This window comes from Orbicella faveolata, unplaced genomic scaffold (genome assembly GCF_042242905.1).
Source record: "Orbicella faveolata isolate gen_17 unplaced genomic scaffold, um_ofav_v1 contig_13, whole genome shotgun sequence".
NCBI classification, from domain to species: domain Eukaryota; kingdom Metazoa; phylum Cnidaria; class Anthozoa; order Scleractinia; family Merulinidae; genus Orbicella; species Orbicella faveolata.
Genome location: NW_028301540.1, coordinates 12,007,593 through 12,033,279, shown reverse-complemented (window position 1 = coordinate 12,033,279; position 25,687 = coordinate 12,007,593). Strand labels below are relative to the sequence as shown.

Below are 25,687 nucleotides of genomic sequence, written 5' to 3'. Positions count from 1 at the left end.
TGGTATGGAAATTCCTTGGAAAGTGTCTGGAAAATCCAAAATTGGATTTTACTCAACCAAAACTCCCAGAAATTCTAGGAGGAGCATCATATGGAATGGAAATTCCTGATCAGAAATTTTTGGAAAATTTAAGTAAACCTCTACTGTTCCACTTGCAACTGGAAATTTCCAGAAATGCAAACAAGAATTTTTGGTCAAAGGGAAAGCACTCATATTTTCAAGCACAAACTGGAACTTTCAACCTCCAAACAACATCAACTTTGACAACACTATCTTCACTAAATTGATTTTTACCTCTCCACCCTCTTTGTAGTTTTGCAGTTTCTTTTCATTCAGCACCAGCCACAAAGCAAATAGGAACATGATCAAGCCATGGCCGCAGTCTCCAAACATTACCGCAAAGAGGAACGGAAATGTGATGATGGTAAACAGAGCTGGAACAGAAAGAGACAAATCTAACTAGGGTTTCCTGTAAAAACATCTGGTTGGGCCAGCCATTTAACAAAAACCACATCAAAATAGTATTGCCACTGCACCAAACAGTACTGTCCTAAAGTCTTCTAGGGAAATGTGTTCAGAAGTTCTGAGAGATGCCCTCATGCTGGTAAGTACCACAGCCTAAGTTCAAGCTTCTATTGAGGCATGTCAACCATACACATTAATTTTTGACGATACTTGGCCACTTTCAGAACAACAGACAAATTCTTACCTGGATTAACCTCTTGATAGTTAGACACTCCATAGGCATCTACAATGGCTTGAAACCCCTGAGTAAACTTGTTTGTCCTGTTAAAAGTTGGTGGCTCCTGACGAGTAGCCATGCGATTCAGAATGGATGGTATAGCAGCTCCACTGCGCTCCGTGCCACGCCGCAGTGCCTGCTGAATCCTATCCAAGTCACTAACTGGACACCAACACTCAGCAATAAGACATTTCTGAGTCACATCCAGGTTGAACATGTTCATGGTGTGATAAATGGCCTTGATCTTCTTGACCTAAAATGAAAATCGGAGATTGGAATAAGTTTCATCTTTCAGATTACATGATAAAAATGCAGTGTTTGTGTGTGGACGGGGCATAAACTTAGAAGAAGAATCCACCACAAGGTAGAGTGGATTTAAGGGAGGAGTGCCCTACAGATTAGAGGAGTGCACAAAGGATGAGGAATGTGTCCACTTGGGTTTCCATGAGGAATCTCCTTAGTAGTATAAGAGAAATACCATCTAGAAGGCTAATCAATTCCTTAGGAAAGGGATCTAATTTAGGTAATGATGGTGTCTTCTTCAAATGAGGATTTCTGCTTAAAGAAGCTATTTGTTAGAACATTTTCCACCGCTTTCTTTTGATTCTTGAACAACTCTGTATTGTTTTAAATACCGATTGCCAATATAATTGTCACAATGTTGTGTAGATATACCTTGATGAACCACTGGTTAATGTTCTTGGCTACAGTCACCAACAGGCGATGACGATGATCACGTGTTTCATTCAACACCTAAGAAAATGTTACAGGACACGATGTTAAATATACATGATACAGCTGAACATCAAATCAGTTCATTTCAGTTGAAGATCAGGAGAACACTGATCATCACTGAAATATAATCTACTAGTAGGACTGGCATACACAAGAACTCTGTAGTTGTAACAATTTTCTTCTGTACAAATAGAACAAGGTGCTCACTGTTTGAAGATCTTCAATCCTTGTATTTACTCCAATGGCCATTTCCCGCCTTTCTGCAGCAGTGTCTGGACAGGGGTAGAGTGTAGCTCGGAATCTGAAAAGAGAAACACAAGCCAAGGTTTTTGATAACTTTTTCATCAACGACTGCATGTCATTGCATAGGTGCAACTAGCTGCAGATGTCCAGCAGGCCTTGAATACATCGTATTACAGCTCTTTATTACATGGCTTGTATTTGTGGCCAAAATAACACACACTCTGACTGGCCAATTGTAGAGCATTAACTATTGTATTACTGTAACACAGTTTTCAAGTGACACCCTTCACAGGTGCTATTGGTGATGAGTTCAACTAAAAACACTGCAAACAGCAACTGCAAATTTAACAAACACAAGTTGGGAGCAGGCTTTTAGCCAGATGGGTGTCCAGGCATTCTGTGGACGGCAACATTCCAAAGAAAATTGTTTTATTTTTAATACGTTGCCTTGTACATTGCTCATTTGAGCAGGCCCTATAGCACACTTTGGACAGGCACTTTTAAAATTCTGGGTTAAAGCCCAGTTGGGAGACATATTAGTAAAGCTTGGATATAATACATGACACCAAGTCCCACAATTTAACTTTGGACAGGATTGTGGGAGAAGGCTTCGCTCACCTAAGATTATTTTACAGTGATCTAACCAAATGGGTGTTCATGCTGACATAAACACGCACTCAAAATAGAGCGTAATCCCCCAGGCGAGAGCAGACAAAAAAATCTTTCTAGTGAAATACAAAACTTCCTCACCCCTCACAAATCTTCTTCACTCTGCTTTTGAGCTGATCTCCTTGGAAGAAGATAATGAAGACGCACTTATTGACTTGGTCACCAGTGCTTGGGTCTTCAAGTGGAGTCTCAATCTCTGCCTGCTTAAAGAACACATTACCACGGCAGGCACGCCACAGAAGACGCTCAAATGAGGGCACTCTTTCACGAGCAATCACCCCTGTCACAAATCTGAGTGGTTAAAAACGTAAATAAGAAAACAATTAAGAATAAATGTCACAACATTTGCAAAGGAAATTGTCCTCTTTTCCTGGAAATTGACCATGCCATTTGCAGTCAACATGTAGCATGTGGCACATGGTGTCAAATTAATATTGCTCTCTCTAATAATCAGCAAGACATATCCCCGAGGTGCATGCATCTACATTGTACACTAGTTAGAATTTTGTCATATTAAATCTATTTGGTTGACTATTTTCATGTCCAACTTCTCATTAAGGTGGCTCCATAGGGTAATCATTTATGGCGTTGCGCATGCAAGTGTTATGTTTTGAATGCTGTTTTTGCATTCGCTTTCACACCTAGTCGTCTCAAACTTATTACATGTAATAAGCAATGATTACATAGTGTTTTGGTATCATCTCTGTTAAAATTTTGGGATTTATTCTTAAATTATAAATGCCCAAACAAAAGTGTTTTTTACTGTTTTTATGGCTTTATTTGTGATTTTCATGAATTTCCTTCGGTGAAATCTTCCAAAATTTTTACATCACATCGCTTCCAGCAGGATACAAATTTTAAACACAAAAAAAGTAGGGTTTGTAAAGGCATTTTTTTCGATATTTTCAAATTTTTGTCTTTAACTGCTGCAAAAATTCTGGTCTTATAGATTTCCCTGAAAAACGAGCTACGACTAAAGTAAAATATTTGCTACCAATCTACCATATTTTATGGAATTTCACCAAAGGAAACATGAGAAAAGTCAGTGTCAGTTTTGCTTTTTGTGCTCATGTTGACGTAATAAAATATCAAAAAACACTGATGTTTTCCTTTGGATGCGCGCAGATTACTTCCCCAGTGCTCGCGCAATCATAAAACTATAGGGAGCCACCTTAAGCTCTGACCATTCAGTTAATGACATAAAAATTTTGACATTTGCTGGGTGTTGGGTTACTCTAATTGAAGGGGTGAGTGCAAAACCATGCTAAGTGACGATTTGGGTGAAAAAAAAAATTTTCACGAAAGGGCTTGAATTTTTGCATGCGGTCTTCAATGTAATAGAAAAACGTGGTCCTGTATTTTTGTCGCTGGTTTTTGCTTCGTTTATAAAGACGCCGCTAGGAAAACCGAGTGGTTTTTCTGCATACGCAATATCTCGAAAACGAAGCGAAGCTTAGCGGAAAAACTACGGGACATTGTTAAACATACCTACACAAAACTGTATGGGAAATTTGGAGCGTTTTCGACAAAGTTCACTCTTGATTAAAATACCTAGCGCCCTTTTCCCGCCGAGGTCTTCAAATAAACGAAGCCGGACCTTTGTTATGATAAACAGAGCCGACCCTTTGTTATAATAGCCAAGCCAAGCCAAGCCTTTGTTATAAGTCGAAGTCTCGCCTCGGTTTATTATAACAAAGGATCGGCCCGCCGCGACCGCAAGGACTTTGATTTTACTTAGAAACCAGCAAAATGTCAATTTCACGCAACTTATATAAGCTCAAATTTATTGATTTCAGGTCAAAAGTGGTTAAAACGTTGACTCATGTTAACGCGCGACGGCAAGGATGTTGATTTCTCTTAGAGAGCAGCAAAATGTCAATTTCACGCAACGTAAAAGCTCAAAAATGTCGATTTCAGCTCTAAATAGGTCAAAATGCTGATTTCACGTTAACGCGTGACGGCAAGGATGTTGATTTCACTTAGAAAACAGCAAAATGTTAATTTCACGCAGCGTATAAGCTCAAAAATGTTGATTTCAGCTCTAAATAGGTCAAAATGCTGATTTCACGGTAGCGCTTGACGGCAAGGATGTTGATTTCACTTAGAGAGCAGCAAAATGTCAATTTCACGCAACGTAAAAGCTCAAAAATGTCGATTTCAGGTCAAAAAAGGTTTAAATGTTGATTTCATGTTAACCCGTGACGGAAAGGTTGTTGATTTCACTTAGAAAACAGCAAAATGTTGATTTCACGCAGCGTATAAGCTCAAAAATGTTGATTTCAGCTCTAAATAGGTCAAAATGCTGATTTCACGGTAGCGCTTGACGGCAAGGATGTTGATTTCACTTAGAGAGCAGCAAAATGTCAATTTCACGCAACGTAAAAGCTCAAAAATGTCGATTTCAGGTCAAAAAAGGTTTAAATGTTGATTTCATGTTAACCCGTGACGGAAAGGTTGTTGATTTCACTTAGAAAACAGCAAAATGTTGATTTCACGCAACGTATAAGCTCAAAAATGTTGATTTCAGCTCTAAATAGGTCAAAATGCTGATTTCACGTTAATGCGTGACGGCAAGGATGTTGATTTCACTTAGAAAACAGCAAAATGTTAATTTCACGCAGCGTATAAGCTCAAAAATGTTGATTTCAGCTCTAAATAGGTCAAAATGCTGATTTCACGGTAGCGCTTGACGGCAAGGATGTTGATTTCACTTAGAGAGCAGCAAAATGTCAATTTCACGCAACGTAAAAGCTCAAAAATGTCGATTTCAGGTCAGAAAAGGTTTAAATGTTGATTTCATGTTAACCCGTGACGGAAAGGTTGTTGATTTCACTTAGAAAACAGCAAAATGTTGATTTCACGCAACGTATAAGCTCAAAAATGTTGATTTCAGCTCTAAATAGGTCAAAATGCTGATTTCACGTTAACGCGTGACGGCAAGGATGTTGATTTCACTTAGAAAACAGCAAAATGTTAATTTCACGCAGCGTATAAGTTCAAAAATGTTGATTTCAGCTCTAAATAGGTCAAAATGCTGATTTCATGGTAGCGCTTGACGGCAAGGATGTTGATTTCACTTAGAGAGCAGCAAAATGTCAATTTCACGCAACGTAAAAGCTCAAAAATGTCGATTTCAGGTCAAAAAAGGTTTAAATGTTGATTTCATGTTAACCCGTGACGGAAAGGTTGTTGATTTCACTTAGAAAACAGCAAAATGTTGATTTCACGCAACGTATAAGCTCAAAAATGTTGATTTCAGCTCTAAATAGGTCAAAATGCTGATTTCACGTTAACGCGTGACGGCAAGGATGTTGATTTCACTTAGAAAACAGCAAAATGTTAATTTCACGCAGCGTATAAGTTCAAAAATGTTGATTTCAGCTCTAAATAGGTCAAAATGCTGATTTCACGGTAGCGCTTGACGGCAAGGATGTTGATTTCACTTAGAGAGCAGCAAAATGTCAATTTCACGCAACGTAAAAGCTCAAAAATGTCGATTTCAGGTCAAAAAAGGTTTAAATGTTGATTTCATGTTAACCCGTGACGGAAAGGTTGTTGATTTCACTTAGAAAACAGCAAAATGTTGATTTCACGCAACGTATAAGCTCAAAAATGTTGATTTCAGCTCTAAATAGGTCAAAATGCTGATTTCACGGTAGCGCTTGACGGCAAGGATGTTGATTTCACTTAGAAAACAGCAAAATGTTGATTTCACGCAGCGTATAAGCTCAAAAATGTCGATTTCAGCTCTAAATAGGTCAAAATGCTGATTTCACGTTAACGCGTGACGGCAAGGATGTTGATTTCACTTAGAAAACAGCAAAATGTTAATTTCACGCAACGTATAAGCTCAAAAATGTTGATTTCAGGTTTAAATAGGTAAAATATGGCGGCCGGAAAATAGTGTTAACATCTGGAACTTACTTTGGTTATCTGGGACAATGACTATCTGCACTGAACAAATAAACATCAAATAAGCACTTTTCCAAATACAGCAACGTCTTAAATGGCTAAAAATCACGAGATAATACATATTTTTCGACAAACGCGATCGTAGCTTTATGTCACGCACCGCCTAACAGTTTAACAAATTAACCCTTCTGCGCAACGTACGGGTCTCCATACATCTGCATGTCCGCTGATCCCAGAAGTTCAAAACACTACAAATCATGCCGATATGAAATAAAATCAAAGCAACCTGGATCACAGATCTATGTTACAATCGATCGCTACTTGTTGGCCATTATTATCTTTAAATGAAAAAAGCCGAAACAGTCTAGTTACCAGTTCGAGAAACGCGAGCAGAACGTGATCGCAATGCATGCCGGGAAGGGTCTTTACACCTCGTGCGCGGGAAAACATGGCGGTCGATACAAGACAAATTTTATAAGTCAAAAACCAGTTCTCGCTTTCCAAACTTTGACACTAGCAACGCTTGGCAAATGGGCCACAACTCACGAGAGGGTATTTTTCTTGGGCAAGAACTGCTCTTGGACTTTGCTGCCTGGCTCGATCTGACTTCGAACGCCGATAACACGATTACGGTATATCAGCTACCTTCGAAGTTTCAGAACACATTTTGATTCTTTAAAACGTGCTGATGACTTACGGGTTTATCGAGGCTTTATGATGCCTCTCAACCACCAGGCAGGCACACAAGGTACTTTAACACAATGCTTAAGATATTAGTTGACAGAGCTCTAATGCGGCACATCTCTTTTTAGTTCGATGGTATTTCGTTTGCCGCTCGATCGATTCACGTGTTGTGCTCACGTCACAATAGCCGATGTAAACAATCTGTTCCCAGATTTCCGCTCTATATATGCTGTGAGATTTGATTTTGACTTCATACACTATAAACAGTCTGCCTGTTTGCTGTTCAACAAATAAACTCCTTAAGACATGGCTGGGAAAAGCCAAGTATTTTTGCATACGTTATAACTCGAAAACGAAGCAAAATCCAGCGACAAAAATACAGGGCCGCGTTTTTCTATTACATTGAAGACCACATGCAAAAATTCAAGCCCTTTCGCGAAAATTTTTTTTTTCACCCAAATCGTCACTTAGCATGGTTTTGCACTCACCCCTTCAATAAAGCTCTCTGCACGCATTGCAGGCCTATGATGAGGGAGCATAAAAGCTCTCTGCACGCATTGCAGGCCTATGATGAGGGAGCATTATAAAGCTCTCTGCACGCATTGCAGGCCTATGATGAGGGAGCATAAAAGCTCTCTGCACGCATTGCAGGCCTATGATGAGGGAGCATTGAAGGGGTGAGTGCAAAACCATGCTAAGTGACGATTTGGGTGAAAAAAAAAATTTTCACGAAAGGGCTTGAATTTTTGCATGCGGTCTTCAATGTAATAGAAAAACGTGGTCCTGTATTTTTGTCGCTGGTTTTTGCTTCGTTTATAAAGACGCCGCTAGGAAAACCTAGTGGTTTTTCTGCATACGCAATATCTCGAAAACGAAGCGAAGCTTAGCGGAAAAACTACGGGACATTGTTAAACATACCTACACAAAACTGTATGGGAAATTTGGAGCGTTTTCGACAAAGTTCACTCTTGATTAAAATACCTAGCGCCCTTTTCCCGCCGAGGTCTTCAAATAAACGAAGCCGGACCTTTGTTATGATAAACAGAGCCGACCCTTTGTTATAATAGCCAAGCCAAGCCAAGCCTTTGTTATAAGTCGAAGTCTCGCCTCGGTTTATTATAACAAAGGATCGGCCCGCCGCGACCGCAAGGACTTTGATTTTACTTAGAAACCAGCAAAATGTCAATTTCACGCAACTTATATAAGCTCAAATTTATTGATTTCAGGTCAAAAGTGGTTAAAACGTTGACTCATGTTAACGCGCGACGGCAAGGATGTTGATTTCTCTTAGAGAGCAGCAAAATGTCAATTTCACGCAACGTAAAAGCTCAAAAATGTCGATTTCAGCTCTAAATAGGTCAAAATGCTGATTTCACGTTAACGCGTGACGGCAAGGATGTTGATTTCACTTAGAAAACAGCAAAATGTTAATTTCACGCAGCGTATAAGCTCAAAAATGTTGATTTCAGCTCTAAATAGGTCAAAATGCTGATTTCACGGTAGCGCTTGACGGCAAGGATGTTGATTTCACTTAGAGAGCAGCAAAATGTCAATTTCACGCAACGTAAAAGCTCAAAAATGTCGATTTCAGGTCAAAAAAGGTTTAAATGTTGATTTCATGTTAACCCGTGACGGAAAGGTTGTTGATTTCACTTAGAAAACAGCAAAATGTTGATTTCACGCAACGTATAAGCTCAAAAATGTTGATTTCAGCTCTAAATAGGTCAAAATGCTGATTTCACGTTAACGCGTGACGGCAAGGATGTTGATTTCACTTAGAAAACAGCAAAATGTTAATTTCACGCAGCGTATAAGTTCAAAAATGTTGATTTCAGCTCTAAATAGGTCAAAATGCTGATTTCACGGTAGCGCTTGACGGCAAGGATGTTGATTTCACTTAGAGAGCAGCAAAATGTCAATTTCACGCAACGTAAAAGCTCAAAAATGTCGATTTCAGGTCAGAAAAGGTTTAAATGTTGATTTCATGTTAACCCGTGACGGAAAGGTTGTTGATTTCACTTAGAAAACAGCAAAATGTTGATTTCACGCAACGTATAAGCTCAAAAATGTTGATTTCAGCTCTAAATAGGTCAAAATGCTGATTTCACGTTAACGCGTGACGGCAAGGATGTTGATTTCACTTAGAAAACAGCAAAATGTTAATTTCACGCAGCGTATAAGCTCAAAAATGTTGATTTCAGCTCTAAATAGGTCAAAATGCTGATTTCACGGTAGCGCTTGACGGCAAGGATGTTGATTTCACTTAGAGAGCAGCAAAATGTCAATTTCACGCAACGTAAAAGCTCAAAAATGTCGATTTCAGGTCAAAAAAGGTTTAAATGTTGATTTCATGTTAACCCGTGACGGAAAGGTTGTTGATTTCACTTAGAAAACAGCAAAATGTTGATTTCACGCAACGTATAAGCTCAAAAATGTTGATTTCAGCTCTAAATAGGTCAAAATGCTGATTTCACGTTAACGCGTGACGGCAAGGATGTTGATTTCACTTAGAAAACAGCAAAATGTTAATTTCACGCAGCGTATAAGCTCAAAAATGTTGATTTCAGCTCTAAATAGGTCAAAATGCTGATTTCACGGTAGCGCTTGACGGCAAGGATGTTGATTTCACTTAGAGAGCAGCAAAATGTCAATTTCACGCAACGTAAAAGCTCAAAAATGTCGATTTCAGGTCAAAAAAGGTTTAAATGTTGATTTCATGTTAACCCGTGACGGAAAGGTTGTTGATTTCACTTAGAAAACAGCAAAATGTTGATTTCACGCAACGTATAAGCTCAAAAATGTTGATTTCAGCTCTAAATAGGTCAAAATGCTGATTTCACGGTAGCGCTTGACGGCAAGGATGTTGATTTCACTTAGAAAACAGCAAAATGTTGATTTCACGCAGCGTATAAGCTCAAAAATGTCGATTTCAGCTCTAAATAGGTCAAAATGCTGATTTCACGTTAACGCGTGACGGCAAGGATGTTGATTTCACTTAGAAAACAGCAAAATGTTAATTTCACGCAACGTATAAGCTCAAAAATGTTGATTTCAGGTTTAAATAGGTAAAATATGGCGGCCGGAAAATAGTGTTAACATCTGGAACTTACTTTGGTTATCTGGGACAATGACTATCTGCACTGAACAAATAAACATCAAATAAGCACTTTTCCAAATACAGCAACGTCTTAAATGGCTAAAAATCACGAGATAATACATATTTTTCGACAAACGCGATCGTAGCTTTATGTCACGCACCGCCTAACAGTTTAACAAATTAACCCTTCTGCGCAACGTACGGGTCTCCATACATCTGCATGTCCGCTGATCCCAGAAGTTCAAAACACTACAAATCATGCCGATATGAAATAAAATCAAAGCAACCTGGATCACAGATCTATGTTACAATCGATCGCTACTTGTTGGCCATTATTATCTTTAAATGAAAAAAGCCGAAACAGTCTAGTTACCAGTTCGAGAAACGCGAGCAGAACGTGATCGCAATGCATGCCGGGAAGGGTCTTTACACCTCGTGCGCGGGAAAACATGGCGGTCGATACAAGACAAATTTTATAAGTCAAAAACCAGTTCTCGCTTTCCAAACTTTGACACTAGCAACGCTTGGCAAATGGGCCACAACTCACGAGAGGGTATTTTTCTTGGGCAAGAACTGCTCTTGGACTTTGCTGCCTGGCTCGATCTGACTTCGAACGCCGATAACACGATTACGGTATATCAGCTACCTTCGAAGTTTCAGAACACATTTTGATTCTTTAAAACGTGCTGATGACTTACGGGTTTATCGAGGCTTTATGATGCCTCTCAACCACCAGGCAGGCACACAAGGTACTTTAACACAATGCTTAAGATATTAGTTGACAGAGCTCTAATGCGGCACATCTCTTTTTAGTTCGATGGTATTTCGTTTGCCGCTCGATCGATTCACGTGTTGTGCTCACGTCACAATAGCCGATGTAAACAATCTGTTCCCAGATTTCCGCTCTATATATGCTGTGAGATTTGATTTTGACTTCATACACTATAAACAGTCTGCCTGTTTGCTGTTCAACAAATAAACTCCTTAAGACATGGCTGGGAAAAGCCAAGTATTTTTGCATACGTTATAACTCGAAAACGAAGCAAAATCCAGCGACAAAAATACAGGGCCGCGTTTTTCTATTACATTGAAGACCACATGCAAAAATTCAAGCCCTTTCGCGAAAATTTTTTTTTTCACCCAAATCGTCACTTAGCATGGTTTTGCACTCACCCCTTCAATAAAGCTCTCTGCACGCATTGCAGGCCTATGATGAGGGAGCATAAAAGCTCTCTGCACGCATTGCAGGCCTATGATGAGGGAGCATTATAAAGCTCTCTGCACGCATTGCAGGCCTATGATGAGGGAGCATAAAAGCTCTCTGCACGCATTGCAGGCCTATGATGAGGGAGCATTGAAGGGGTGAGTGCAAAACCATGCTAAGTGACGATTTGGGTGAAAAAAAAAATTTTCACGAAAGGGCTTGAATTTTTGCATGCGGTCTTCAATGTAATAGAAAAACGTGGTCCTGTATTTTTGTCGCTGGTTTTTGCTTCGTTTATAAAGACGCCGCTAGGAAAACCGAGTGGTTTTTCTGCATACGCAATATCTCGAAAACGAAGCGAAGCTTAGCGGAAAAACTACGGGACATTGTTAAACATACCTACACAAAACTGTATGGGAAATTTGGAGCGTTTTCGACAAAGTTCACTCTTGATTAAAATACCTAGCGCCCTTTTCCCGCCGAGGTCTTCAAATAAACGAAGCCGGACCTTTGTTATGATAAACAGAGCCGACCCTTTGTTATAATAGCCAAGCCAAGCCAAGCCTTTGTTATAAGTCGAAGTCTCGCCTCGGTTTATTATAACAAAGGATCGGCCCGCCGCGACCGCAAGGACTTTGATTTTACTTAGAAACCAGCAAAATGTCAATTTCACGCAACTTATATAAGCTCAAATTTATTGATTTCAGGTCAAAAGTGGTTAAAACGTTGACTCATGTTAACGCGCGACGGCAAGGATGTTGATTTCTCTTAGAGAGCAGCAAAATGTCAATTTCACGCAACGTAAAAGCTCAAAAATGTCGATTTCAGCTCTAAATAGGTCAAAATGCTGATTTCACGTTAACGCGTGACGGCAAGGATGTTGATTTCACTTAGAAAACAGCAAAATGTTAATTTCACGCAGCGTATAAGCTCAAAAATGTTGATTTCAGCTCTAAATAGGTCAAAATGCTGATTTCACGGTAGCGCTTGACGGCAAGGATGTTGATTTCACTTAGAGAGCAGCAAAATGTCAATTTCACGCAACGTAAAAGCTCAAAAATGTCGATTTCAGGTCAAAAAAGGTTTAAATGTTGATTTCATGTTAACCCGTGACGGAAAGGTTGTTGATTTCACTTAGAAAACAGCAAAATGTTGATTTCACGCAACGTATAAGCTCAAAAATGTTGATTTCAGCTCTAAATAGGTCAAAATGCTGATTTCACGGTAGCGCTTGACGGCAAGGTTGTTGATTTCACTTAGAAAACAGCAAAATGTTGATTTCACGCAACGTATAAGCTCAAAAATGTTGATTTCAGCTCTAAATAGGTCAAAATGCTGATTTCACGTTAACGCGTGACGGCAAGGATGTTGATTTCACTTAGAAAACAGCAAAATGTTAATTTCACGCAGCGTATAAGCTCAAAAATGTTGATTTCAGCTCTAAATAGGTCAAAATGCTGATTTCACGGTAGCGCTTGACGGCAAGGATGTTGATTTCACTTAGAGAGCAGCAAAATGTCAATTTCACGCAACGTAAAAGCTCAAAAATGTCGATTTCAGGTCAAAAAAGGTTTAAATGTTGATTTCATGTTAACCCGTGACGGAAAGGTTGTTGATTTCACTTAGAAAACAGCAAAATGTTGATTTCACGCAACGTATAAGCTCAAAAATGTTGATTTCAGCTCTAAATAGGTCAAAATGCTGATTTCACGTTAACGCGTGACGGCAAGGATGTTGATTTCACTTAGAAAACAGCAAAATGTTAATTTCACGCAGCGTATAAGTTCAAAAATGTTGATTTCAGCTCTAAATAGGTCAAAATGCTGATTTCACGGTAGCGCTTGACGGCAAGGATGTTGATTTCACTTAGAGAGCAGCAAAATGTCAATTTCACGCAACGTAAAAGCTCAAAAATGTCGATTTCAGGTCAAAAAAGGTTTAAATGTTGATTTCATGTTAACCCGTGACGGAAAGGTTGTTGATTTCACTTAGAAAACAGCAAAATGTTGATTTCACGCAACGTATAAGCTCAAAAATGTTGATTTCAGCTCTAAATAGGTCAAAATGCTGATTTCACGGTAGCGCTTGACGGCAAGGATGTTGATTTCACTTAGAAAACAGCAAAATGTTGATTTCACGCAGCGTATAAGCTCAAAAATGTTGATTTCAGCTCTAAATAGGTCAAAATGCTGATTTCACGTTAACGCGTGACGGCAAGGATGTTGATTTCACTTAGAAAACAGCAAAATGTTAATTTCACGCAACGTATAAGCTCAAAAATGTTGATTTCAGGTTTAAATAGGTAAAATATGGCGGCCGGAAAATAGTGTTAACATCTGGAACTTACTTTGGTTATCTGGGACAATGACTATCTGCACTGAACAAATAAACATCAAATAAGCACTTTTCCAAATACAGCAACGTCTTAAATGGCTAAAAATCACGAGATAATACATATTTTTCGACAAACGCGATCGTAGCTTTATGTCACGCACCGCCTAACAGTTTAACAAATTAACCCTTCTGCGCAACGTACGGGTCTCCATACATCTGCATGTCCGCTGATCCCAGAAGTTCAAAACACTACAAATCATGCCGATATGAAATAAAATCAAAGCAACCTGGATCACAGATCTATGTTACAATCGATCGCTACTTGTTGGCCATTATTATCTTTAAATGAAAAAAGCCGAAACAGTCTAGTTACCAGTTCGAGAAACGCGAGCAGAACGTGATCGCAATGCATGCCGGGAAGGGTCTTTACACCTCGTGCGCGGGAAAACATGGCGGTCGATACAAGACAAATTTTATAAGTCAAAAACCAGTTCTCGCTTTCCAAACTTTGACACTAGCAACGCTTGGCAAATGGGCCACAACTCACGAGAGGGTATTTTTCTTGGGCAAGAACTGCTCTTGGACTTTGCTGCCTGGCTCGATCTGACTTCGAACGCCGATAACACGATTACGGTATATCAGCTACCTTCGAAGTTTCAGAACACATTTTGATTCTTTAAAACGTGCTGATGACTTACGGGTTTATCGAGGCTTTATGATGCCTCTCAACCACCAGGCAGGCACACAAGGTACTTTAACACAATGCTTAAGATATTAGTTGACAGAGCTCTAATGCGGCACATCTCTTTTTAGTTCGATGGTATTTCGTTTGCCGCTCGATCGATTCACGTGTTGTGCTCACGTCACAATAGCCGATGTAAACAATCTGTTCCCAGATTTCCGCTCTATATATGCTGTGAGATTTGATTTTGACTTCATACACTATAAACAGTCTGCCTGTTTGCTGTTCAACAAATAAACTCCTTAAGACATGGCTGGGAAAAGCCAAGTATTTTTGCATACGTTATAACTCGAAAACGAAGCAAAATCCAGCGACAAAAATACAGGGCCGCGTTTTTCTATTACATTGAAGACCACATGCAAAAATTCAAGCCCTTTCGCGAAAATTTTTTTTTTCACCCAAATCGTCACTTAGCATGGTTTTGCACTCACCCCTTCAATTTATTAGCTTGGGAGAAGGGGGAGGAATGACCCGCACCGTTTAAAAGGTTCTTTGTAATTAGCCAAACAAAGAAATAGGTAAACAACACAAACAGTGCCCCAAACACTAAAAACAAAGAGGTGCAAATTAACAAGAATGAATCAAAATAGAGGTTTTAAAGAGGTGTATGTCAACTAGGAGGATTTGGAGAACTGCACAGGTCTCCTTTTCAAGTAAGTTCAAACCCTCTATTGAAACATCTTTTCCACAACAAGTAAAACTTGTAAACATACCCCAGTTGAGTTGCAGTTGCTGCACTGGGACCACCTTTTGGTTCCTCTCCTAAGAGTGCTTGCATGTCGTCATTCCCAGGTGGTTCATGTATCTGTTGTTGATTATGCACATGTAGTTCGGCCTAATCAAAATCACCAATACACATGGTTCTAATGCTACCCTAAAAATACAGCTAAGAACAGTGCAAATACCAAATATGATATGCAACAAAAAATGACACACTGCATGCTTATTTCTGTTAATATGTTATTAGTCCATGGTACACACGTACAGCTGTATGTTACAAGAAAGATCCATCCAGATAGATGCTCAAGGCACAATTGGAGTATTGTGAATAAAAATTCCAAACAAGGGGATAAACATTCAGTAATCAAATCTTTTTGGAGGAAATATAGTTCTACCCTTCACCTCTATTGCTCATTTAGTTTTATCACACATCTTTTACATGTTCTAGCAGGACGCCGTTTAACATTTGCATTTTCCATCTTTTGCTGAAGAAGGCAACAGTAGTGGCCGAAACGTCCGATAACCATATTTTTAGCCAGTGACAACCATTTAATTCCTTTTTACCAATTTTTAACATGCCTGGCTACACACCGAACATTTTTAACCCTCCCTTTTTCTTCATCCTTTTTTGGACATCAGCACATGGCATTAATTTCATTTTTTGGATGATCGAAATCCAAGTACCATACGTGATCAGGAAAAGTTTGCCAAGTTATGCCAAATAAATTTTAATTACCTGTTTTCAAGAGAAAAACAGAAATAAAAAATATGATGAAAAAGTTTGCATACAACCAGTCCTGCATACAACGGTGATGCAATTCAAAAAGATAGTTTGCAAGTACATTCAGTTTACCAATGGGCAAATCCACATTCTTCCAAGCACAACGAAATCATGGTTTATTGCCATGAAATACCTCCTGTCTGAGTTCAAATGAAAACCAAATACCTTGGCAGATTTTGGGTTACTTTGCCAAAGGATTTAAGAGAAAATAGCAGAGAGAGGAAATTAGCAGAAGATAATAAAATTAGTAATATTCATATATAGCAGTAATATAGGAACAGGAAGATGAGCCTCTTGCTCTTTCTGAGTACAGAAAGAAATAAAGAACTTTAAAAATATGTCAGTCATAAATACATATCCACGTAGAATGTATAAAACAGTAACTGGGAACACCTCACATGTCTCATGCTTGTAAGCCAATTGCTACACATGCTACAATAGCAACCCCAAAATCAGCACCAAAGTATCAGAACTCCCCCAAGATGCAACACTTGTCTATATATAAACAATAACCTACAGTTGGCAGGAAAATATGCTCAAATATTTGTCAGCAAACAATTTGCTCCAAGATGCAAACTGTGAGCTTTGAAGAACAGATAATGTCCAAGAACAACTACCCAAGCATATTTTTGTACCAAGTGGAGGTGGTACTCTGTTTATTATCCTTCACATATTTTTCACAACATCTGCAGTTTTGAAGATACATATATAAAATATGAATATCAATTGGATTTTCCCCTGTTTTAGCTGGCCAGGGGAATATTCAGTCAGGTACACCTTTAAACCAATCACGCATAAGCAAAAACATTTGATGAATTTTAAAATTAGATATATTTCCCTTGGGGGAGGGGCGGGGGGTAGTCAAAAGATCACTGCTTTAAAACCATCTTTACTCAATAGAGTCAAGAGAGGCACTCTGACCACATGTGTTGTCCAAATCTCAATTTTCTGGATTTCAGATTTAACTCTGTGATTTTGAACTGTTGTTCTTCCCTATTCATAATCTCCATTGCATCCAGTTTCTTGATTGTACAAGACTATGTTTGTTGGCAAGAACAAGAATGATAATCTTAGGTCGTGTTCTATTCGGATTAACTGTTTCTGGTTGGTTGGGTTTGTTGTGTTTTTTCATGTGCTACTGGGGAAAAACTGTTTTCAGTTGATTTGGTTGATCAACTTTTTCAACCAGCCCTGCACCAGGTTGAAACAGTTAGAAAAGCATTTGCGTGATGATGTTGCATAATTGTAGCTGACATAAGGACTACTCCCTGGAGTTACCGCATTTCGACCAAAAACAGTTGGAAAAGTGTTCCGTTGAGAAACGTCAACCATATCAACCCAAACCAGTTGCATCTGATACGGTTGATCCCAATAGAATATCACCTTAGTTTCACTGCATTAGATACATGAAGCAAACTTAACCCAAAGTCAGATATGAAGCCTAGCTACCTCTTCAAAGAAGGTCTGCGTTTTACGTAAAATGTGTTTTAGTTCTGTCAGCTCCAAAAAGCTCTTCATGAGTGCTTCATAATTTGCATTGCTGTCTTTCATTTCATTTTCAAGCTGCTCAAACTGGGCCTGGAAAACAAAATCAAGAGTTGTCAGCGTAAAAAATTCTCCCTGCTGAAACACTAGTGCAATAAAATTAAAACACGGGATTTGGGAGTATATGATATTACATATATATATATTTAAATGTTATTCTTTCGGTGAAATAACAGGTATAACACTCCCTGCTCATAAAATTACTTCTTTTAAGCTTCAGTGGATGCACAGCATGTGATATTCACCCCTTAAAATACATTGCAGTCCATGAGGAATAAGCAAGTGTTTTTCCAGCATGGTTTACAACAATTTTGATATGAACGTATATGGAATTATATATGAGTAATAACGAAGAGGCAAGATTTGCTGTTACTCCGAGTTTCGTGCTTACGCACTCATCAGACAGTATTTAATGATAAGCATTCCTATCAACTAGATATATATACACGGTATTAAACAATAGGCTAATTGCTGGACTAGTTGCATTACAATAAGTGATAGTTATACTGGAAAACAATAGGTGTGAAGACAGAAATTACGGGGACGAGTATAAACTGCGTGGGTGCAGTACAATATAAAGAAAGTGTCAAGCGTTCTTCAAGTAGAATTTGTTCTCGTGCCGGCATTTAGAAATAAGTTCTGATCTTTTGTTTAGTAGATTGTCGTTGCTATGTTTGATAATCATTAGTTTTTCTGTGAGGCAGAGGTCGCATCGTTTGGAAATGTTGTTGTAGGGTCTTGCACGGCTAATAATTGACCATTTGATGTTGAAGTCTTGTTTTTTGTCGTGTAGTTGCCAGATGTATTTAGAAAGCTCGGTGCTGTTGATGTGTTTTCTGTGCTTAAATGTGGATTTGTGCTGCGAGAATCTCTGTTTGAATGTTCCTTCTGTCAGTCCAATGTAGTTCTTGGTTGTGTTGTTAGTTGTAACTTGTGCGTTGTAGATTACACTGGAAGTCAGGCATTTGTTGTCTAGCGGGCATTGGTCTTTTTTGCGGCAGTTGCATTGCTCTCCGGTGGTTGCGTTGGCGTTGTTGTCGGCGTTTGTTATTTTCATGTTGTGTTTTTTGATTACTGTTTAGGAATGCTTATCATTAAATACTGTCTGATGAGTGCGTAAGCACGAAACTCGGAGTAACAGCAAATCTTGCCTCTTCGTTATTACTCATATACTCAGCTCTACACTATATGTGTATTGAGCACTATTTTAATGGGATCTGCTACTTCCTCATATGGTTATGGAATTATATATAACAACTTGACACTCATTCACTTCTAATGGTCCCAGTCTCTTTGGCTAACAAAATTACTCTTCCTTTCCTTACAAAGTGCAGAAAGGAAATCTATGTTATTTTACTTTTCTTGTTTTTCACTTTTCTTAACCAACCTCAAGATCAATCATTTCTCGTGGCTGGGGAGCTTCTGGGTTTTCTCCAGTGTCTGTGACATGGATATCAGCCCTTTCAATCTCCTTGTTTAAAAACCCTATTGGAAAAAAAATTATATAATGAATCCTGTGCAAGTAAGCATGGTAGAATCTTGTATGACTTAAGCTTAACCTTGACATAAAGGAAGAAAGCACATGGTGTTAAGGTTCCTGTATGTATTGAGGGCCAAAGATGATTCACCTTCATTATTTGGTCACAAAAATCTAATAGTCACTTACCCTCCTTCCCACTTCTGTTGGCATGTTTTCTCTTTTGCATATTTCTGGGGAGAAGGGGGGGGGGGGGGAGAGGGGGAGAGAAAGAAAGTTGGTATGATGGGGGAAAGGGGAGACATGGGTATTCAGCATTAGGATATTTTTTCTTAGAGAAGGGAGTGGATATGAAATGGAAAAGTCTGTACTTTAAGTGTTAGTTAAGACTATCCGATGTGATATCAGTATGTGCATGTAGATGTTGTGTCCAAGTCTACACGAGAACAGGCATGACCTCAGAATGAATAGTTCCCAAACTACAGACCTTTTAGTTACTAGTTACACTTCAGCCTCTAGCTGACAAGTTTAACTTTGAACAGAAGTTCTTAATTTATCAATCAGAATGTTCTACTTACTAAGTTTTCTCTCCATCTCCTCACATCGCCTCACTTCATTTACAAATTTGCGTTGAAAAGCATTTACATCTGGGTTTAACTGGAGAGGAAATTTATTTATGGAATCAAACCAAATGTTTCCTTTAGTAATAAGAACAAAAAAAAATAATTGGTCTCCTCAGAAGAGTTAAGCTTACGACCCAAACATTGCCACCCTACCTCCCACAAATTAAAACCACGGTAAAACACTTCCACTGTTTGTTTCGAACGTCAAAAGCCGTACAAATATTACCAGGAAACGGGGTAAATTCTTAACGAAATTCAAGAACCAAGAAATTGGTCATTTCAGCTAGGTGTACATTTCACCAGGACCGTATTGTACAGGTAGATTTACAGATCAAACCTCGACAATCTAAATACTTACATCTCGAAATTGCACGAGACCCTAAAAATATAAAAGGATAAACCAACTATGTCAGTCTCATGTCAAATCAGTTTAGTTTTTGACCACAACTAGATGACAATTTTTCTCAAGTGATGCACAACTGAAACAAACATGGCAGAAAGCACACAATAATTTCTTACCAACTCTCCGAGTTCGCTGACACATGAATAAGCTGCCTCAGCTTGAAGAAAGAGTTGAGCCAATGTCATTTCCTCCGAACGGAAGAGGGAAGACATTTTGGCAAAGAAGTAAAGTGTGTTTTTAGGGCGAAAAAACAGCTAAAAATTACGATAATACACGATCGAAAAAATTCTCCTCCTTACATCACCGCCTCCCAATGGTCACATGACCTTACACATGACCAGAGCGAAACCCATGATTCCTATCAAGCTTAGGTATCCTGGTTCCACAAAACAAAGGTGCACAATACGTACTTGTGGCGACGTGTTTAATTTTTATCGACTACACCGGACAAATTAAATGCTTGCATCTTCAGTTTTTGACGTTTAGGATTCGTTTGATACGAGTCATTGTCTTAAGATTACTTCCCACCTTAGCCTGCGAACAGGCTCCCGGTGAGCCCGAACTAAGTGAAGGAGCCTGTAGACATTCTATATATTGATGCCGCTGTTCTATGATACCAGCTCCTGGTATCATGATATGATTGGTTAAATCGCTGATTGTTGACAACTTTGAGATCAATACTTGACAGATCTTTGTAAACTGCGGTTGACCGCCCTACACGACTCCTACGGCTCATGGCAATTGTGCATTTGACGTTCTCTTTTTATTTTCAGTCTCTCGACCTTTCATTATTTCACAAGTGATTCTAAAGGGAACTTTATGCTCTGTTATGAGGAGGAATTTTAAGTAGAGTGGAGCCGTTTGGCCGTGCTGTAGCAAATTCTTTTAGAGGTCGGAATCTGCATGTCGTTTCGCAGAATTTGACATCTCAATCATGTGCTTATAATTTCTTTAGGCTCTTGACAAAGTTTGAAATATTCCATGGACATGTTGCTTACTTGCACTCTATATTAAGACGCCGAGCCCGGCTGTTTGATCAGGTCGATTTATAGAACTGTTTGCCAGTACAGAAAATGTAGCTTCTTGACAGGTCTAATTACCGCATTGACTGATTTGTTACAGGCTAATCACCAAGGGCGGATAGGCATATCAAAAACAAAGTCTACAGGCTCCTCCGTCCCGCCCCGATCGCTTCACTTTCCAAATTCTTCAGTTCCACGCTCACCGAATTTTTTTTCCGTCCTCGCCGGGAGCCTGTTCGCAGGCTATTCCCACCTTCGCGGTTGTCCTTCGGGAAAATAATCGTACACGCGCCAGTTTCAATAAAACCCCAACAGAAGAAAGTTTAGTAGATGTAGTTTGCGAACTAGTTTGCGATAAAAATACAATTTAAGCAAGTTTTTCTTTTAGGAAGTTGAGGCTCCGCCGCCCTTGCCCGCGATACGCTACCCAAACAACAAGTGAGCCTGCTCGCAAGCTAGCCATCGGATGCCGCCACACGAGCAAAATCGCTGAACAATCTTGTTCACAAGACATCAATCAACAAAAGTGTGTCGCGCTTTTTCGATATTCTGATTGGTTGTCTAGATATCCGCATCTAAAGTTGGAGTATATATACACAAGACGTGTTGCGTAAATGGACACCCTGGGAAAAATATGCTAAATATCGAAATTTCCCGACACAGTTTCGTTTGTCATTATCCCTGAAATGTTCTGGCGAAATCCGTCAAATCTACATACCCTATAAATTCGCTCAAAGTGGACGTATTCCATTTCCTTCCAAAATCAAATGCGAGATTTTAGCTCATAAAGATTCGTAAACATCTCACGCTACGCCAGGAGATTATCTCGCCCTATGAAATCGCAAACCAATGGAACAACAGGACCTCCTAGCGTCAATGACAATGGATCAGGATTTTCCGGGGAAAAGCATCGCATTGCGACATGTTTTCTGTCTCCCTGTCGCATCATAGTTAATAGAGGGGACTGGTTTCCCTCTATTAAGTATGGTCACATTGAAGGGTAAGACACTAAAACGGACAAAGTAGCCAAAGGCAAAAGAACAAATGCGCGATATAAACAATACCAAATAACATGAAATACGAGCTCCAAGATGAAAGTTGGCCGTGAAAATTTCCCCTGGCGGCTTCACACCTTCCTGGTTTATTAACTTTATTTGAAAATACGTTTTTTTTCTCAATAACTCGGCCGCTTTTTGAGACCTTTAATATTTTTCTTTTGTAAACTTTAGATAAACTGACTGACTTAAATTTTGTCAAAGAAACGAAAAAACGATTATTTTTTTGTGCCCTTGAAGGTGGGAAGTAACCTTAAGAAGTTCAGTATTTATCCAGCCAAGGTCAAAATTTTTAGAAATCGAAGGAAAAGTACTCTGAAATCAAGATCTATAAGAGTAAGCCTGAACAAAGGAAAGGCCATATAAATGCTGTCTGTTAACAAACTGTGTCCAATGCTGAGCCATAAAAATTTACAGGTTTGTTTGCGGCATCTTCTGGAAAGCTATCCATGAACCACGGATCCGGCAAACTATTGGAATACTAGTTATCGGCCAACAAAGTGAAAGATACGATCTTACAGTGGCGCGCTTCGAACCGACAAGAAACAGAGAAAACCCCCGATAAGCAAAGAGCCAATCAGAAATGATTTCGTCATTTGAAAACAATAACAAACGGCCGCAATGCCGAATGGGTGAAACTGGGCCTTTAAGTGGCTGGCCGACTTGGAACCTTTCGAGCCATAACCAAAAATGTTAACGATAACACGCAGTAAGAAGAAATTGCTTTGAAGGGTTTACGCCGGTTTAGCTACCTGTCGAGTTCGCTACTTTCCAGTTCGCAACATGTTCGCTACCCCTCAGGCCGAGTTCGCTATGTCAGCTAACCGAGTTTGGCTCCGGAATGGATCAAAGAACGAGGAATAATCTATATGTGCCTGAAGTCATCGGTCTATATGTTTTTGTTTCGCGAAGTTTAAGTTTTGTCGAGAGTAGCAAACGCGAATTAAATAGGTAGCGAATTGGAAGTTGCGGGTAGCGAACATGCAAGTAGCGAACTCGACAGATAGCGAAATCGGCTGTTACCCGTAGGCTAGAATGACGTTCAATGTCCACTTATACCGAAAAAACGAAAGAAATTCCTCTTTTGATGAATCCTCGGTCGCCTGACGAGACTGTCAAGAGATTCCACCACTGAGTACGAGAGATCGCGAAAAGTAAAGCGCATCCCGGTATATACTTACAATGCAGTTTGGCATGTGGCCATCCCCCTTTATATGCCCAGCAATCAATCTCGTTTCCAGAGCCTTCGTTACCTTTGTCCAGTTTTCCCGTTCCGCTGGACAAGGGTAACGAAGGCTCTGGGAACGAGATTGTCCAGCAACTTGAGCTCGATTATGCGCACTAACTTGTAAACCTTACGGTTGCGACAAGGATTGGCGTGGTGCTGAAAGCTGAAAGGGCGTACCAGTAACGCACTGACATGATATGATAAGACGCTTATATCACTATGGCGCCACATGTTGTTGTATGACGGTCACCAAGGAAAGTGCATGCGTTGTGTCCATTTCCTGCTGTAAATATAATGGAAAACTGTTTTGTTTGTGACATGATTGATGCTCAGTTTGGGCGAGATGATGCCTACACAAAGTTGTAAGTGAGGTAATGTAATGTATTGTAAGTGATATACGTAAGTAATTTTATGCAAGGTTTTGTAAGTAGGTAATATCCTGTGTAGTAAGCAGAGTACTGTAAGTAGGTAATGTAAAATAACATTTTGTAAGTGATAATTGTTAACTCGGAATTTGGCAAAGTATAAGTCGATTTTAGTATTGTGTTGTAAATTGTAAGTTTTGAAACGTAAGTATTCTGTAATTTTAATGTAATATATAAAGAATAAATAAATTTAAAAAATAATTCATCAAATTAAAACAAAAGAAATCATGACCTTGAAGGCGTTTGAATATCTGATCTTAATTAGCATAGATTGTTACGATTTTTTTTTGTTTTTTTTCCCTTAATTTTTAGTTTCGATTGAGAAGATATATCAAACACGCAAGACAGTGTTTGACCACATTTCCAAACACCTCGAAGTTCGTCAAAAATACTCCGCTACGCGTCATATTTTCAACTCTTTTCTCGGTGTTTGGAAATGTGGTCAAACACGGTCTTTCGTGTTTGATGTTTAGTAAATCTTTCTGTTGTAAAAATACCATGGCAATTGATAATATGTCAGTTCCTCGTACAAATGAGAGTCGTGCACGTGTTGGCCGTAGGTCAATGATGGACCGTGGACATCGACACGGTTTCATTTCCGGTCATTATTTTGTCATTTGTAACTCAGTTGCCTGGTTCCTATACGGCTTTCACCCAGGCCTTCACGGTCAATTGATTTCGAGGACGTATCCGAGGCCCAGTCCACACTACGCTGGAGAAATTTAAAAACGCACCTTAGGCTTAGGCCTGCCGTCTACTACCGTCTACACTAATCCGGACCGACTGAAAACAGAGCTTTCGAAAACGCTCTTCAAACCGCAGGAATTTGAAAACGTCGGGAAGGAAATAGGCTGATTTAGCAAGAGAACGGGAACGTCACTTGACGACGGCGCGCGCAGTACAAATACCCAAATATGGTCAGATGACGACTGCAGGGCGCGCGGAATAACCTGGATTCTGTTCTAATTTGACCATATTTGGGTATTTATACTGCGCGCGCCGTCGTCAAGTGACGTTCCCGTTCTCTTGCTAAATCAGCCTAATTTTGAAAACGGAACTTTTCGAAGACGATCACGTGATTTACTTTACTATAATCATGTGATTTCTCTGTGCGAGTTTTCCTCAAACACAAATCCAAAATGCGCGGTGATTGCAGCGTTTTCAAATTGCTCCAGCGTAGTGTGAACGGGGCTCGACAAGAACCGCTGGGGAAAACCTCGACTTAGACACTAAAAGACTGTGCATGCGTTGAGATCAGTGGAAAATGCTTGTTTTTACATTCTGGCAGGGGTTTCTTGGTCTTTCGTAAATTTTTATGATAACAACTTGAAGGAATAGAAACTGTATCTTTCAGCACGTTTGCAGCAGGTTGCACACAAGAGCATTTTACTTATAACTTACGGTTAGAACTGTCGTTAATAATGAAGTTAAATTTTAGTCTCTTTTTATTGTAAATATCAATTTTAGGTTTTTAAATTTAATAATTTATTTTATTTATTTTATGTGTCCCCTGTTAGTAGAGGGTTTTTTTTATCCTCGGCTAGAACGTATTTGACACATTAATAAAGTTATTGATTGATTGATTGACTGATTGACACAAACGTCTTTATTTGACTCGAACATCGAGTGTAAACCTAGGGTGCGGCGTCAATTGTAACAAGTTTCGAAGGCAAACAGCAATTACTTCGAGTTTTGATTGGTTCACTGTATTGTATGTGTCCTTTGTGATTGGCTGGATTGATTACTTTGGCTTTGGTTTTACGACATTCAATTAAAAACCGCTCTAAGTCAACGATCCACATAGTGCGATAAACCAATCAAGATGTGTCAACCATTGAGTTGAGAAGTAACAATTTTCGCGGCAATCAATCTCTGGCTATTCGAGTTGCGTTCCGAATCGTGGCTCTCGGTTGGCGGAGCAGTGCGTGTGCAGGAGAAGGGGAGGAAGTGCAGGCAGGTAGGCTTGAGCTCCCCAGATGTGTTCGCGATCCCTGCGCACAGGGACGCCAGCTACATGAACCACAGGATCGTGATAAGTAAGTCTAG

At 39.4% G+C, this 25,687-nt stretch overlaps 1 protein-coding gene across 2 annotated transcripts in view; it reads right to left on the bottom strand.

Moving 5' to 3' along the window:
• Positions 1–20,242, bottom strand: part of LOC110064803 (V-type proton ATPase 116 kDa subunit a 1-like) — a 31,343-nt gene extending 11,101 nt beyond the window's left edge. Inside the window, exons 1-11 of one of the 2 annotated variants that reach the window (XM_089285781.1) lie at positions 20,028–20,242; positions 19,867–19,887; positions 19,464–19,542; positions 18,796–18,893; positions 17,313–17,441; positions 15,076–15,197; positions 2,471–2,680; positions 1,685–1,778; positions 1,418–1,495; positions 710–995; positions 295–434 (exon numbers count right to left, since the gene is read on the bottom strand). In XM_089285781.1, coding sequence (XP_089141907.1) covers positions 295–434; positions 710–995; positions 1,418–1,495; positions 1,685–1,778; positions 2,471–2,680; positions 15,076–15,197; positions 17,313–17,441; positions 18,796–18,893; positions 19,464–19,542; positions 19,867–19,887; positions 20,028–20,123 — 1,353 coding nt within the window. In that variant the 5' untranslated portion in view covers positions 20,124–20,242. The remainder of the gene's footprint in view (positions 1–294; positions 435–709; positions 996–1,417; positions 1,496–1,684; positions 1,779–2,470; positions 2,681–15,075; positions 15,198–17,312; positions 17,442–18,795; positions 18,894–19,463; positions 19,543–19,866; positions 19,888–20,027) is intronic. The other variant, XM_089285782.1, reaches the window with a different exon arrangement.
• Positions 20,243–25,687: the final 5,445 nt, after the last annotated feature.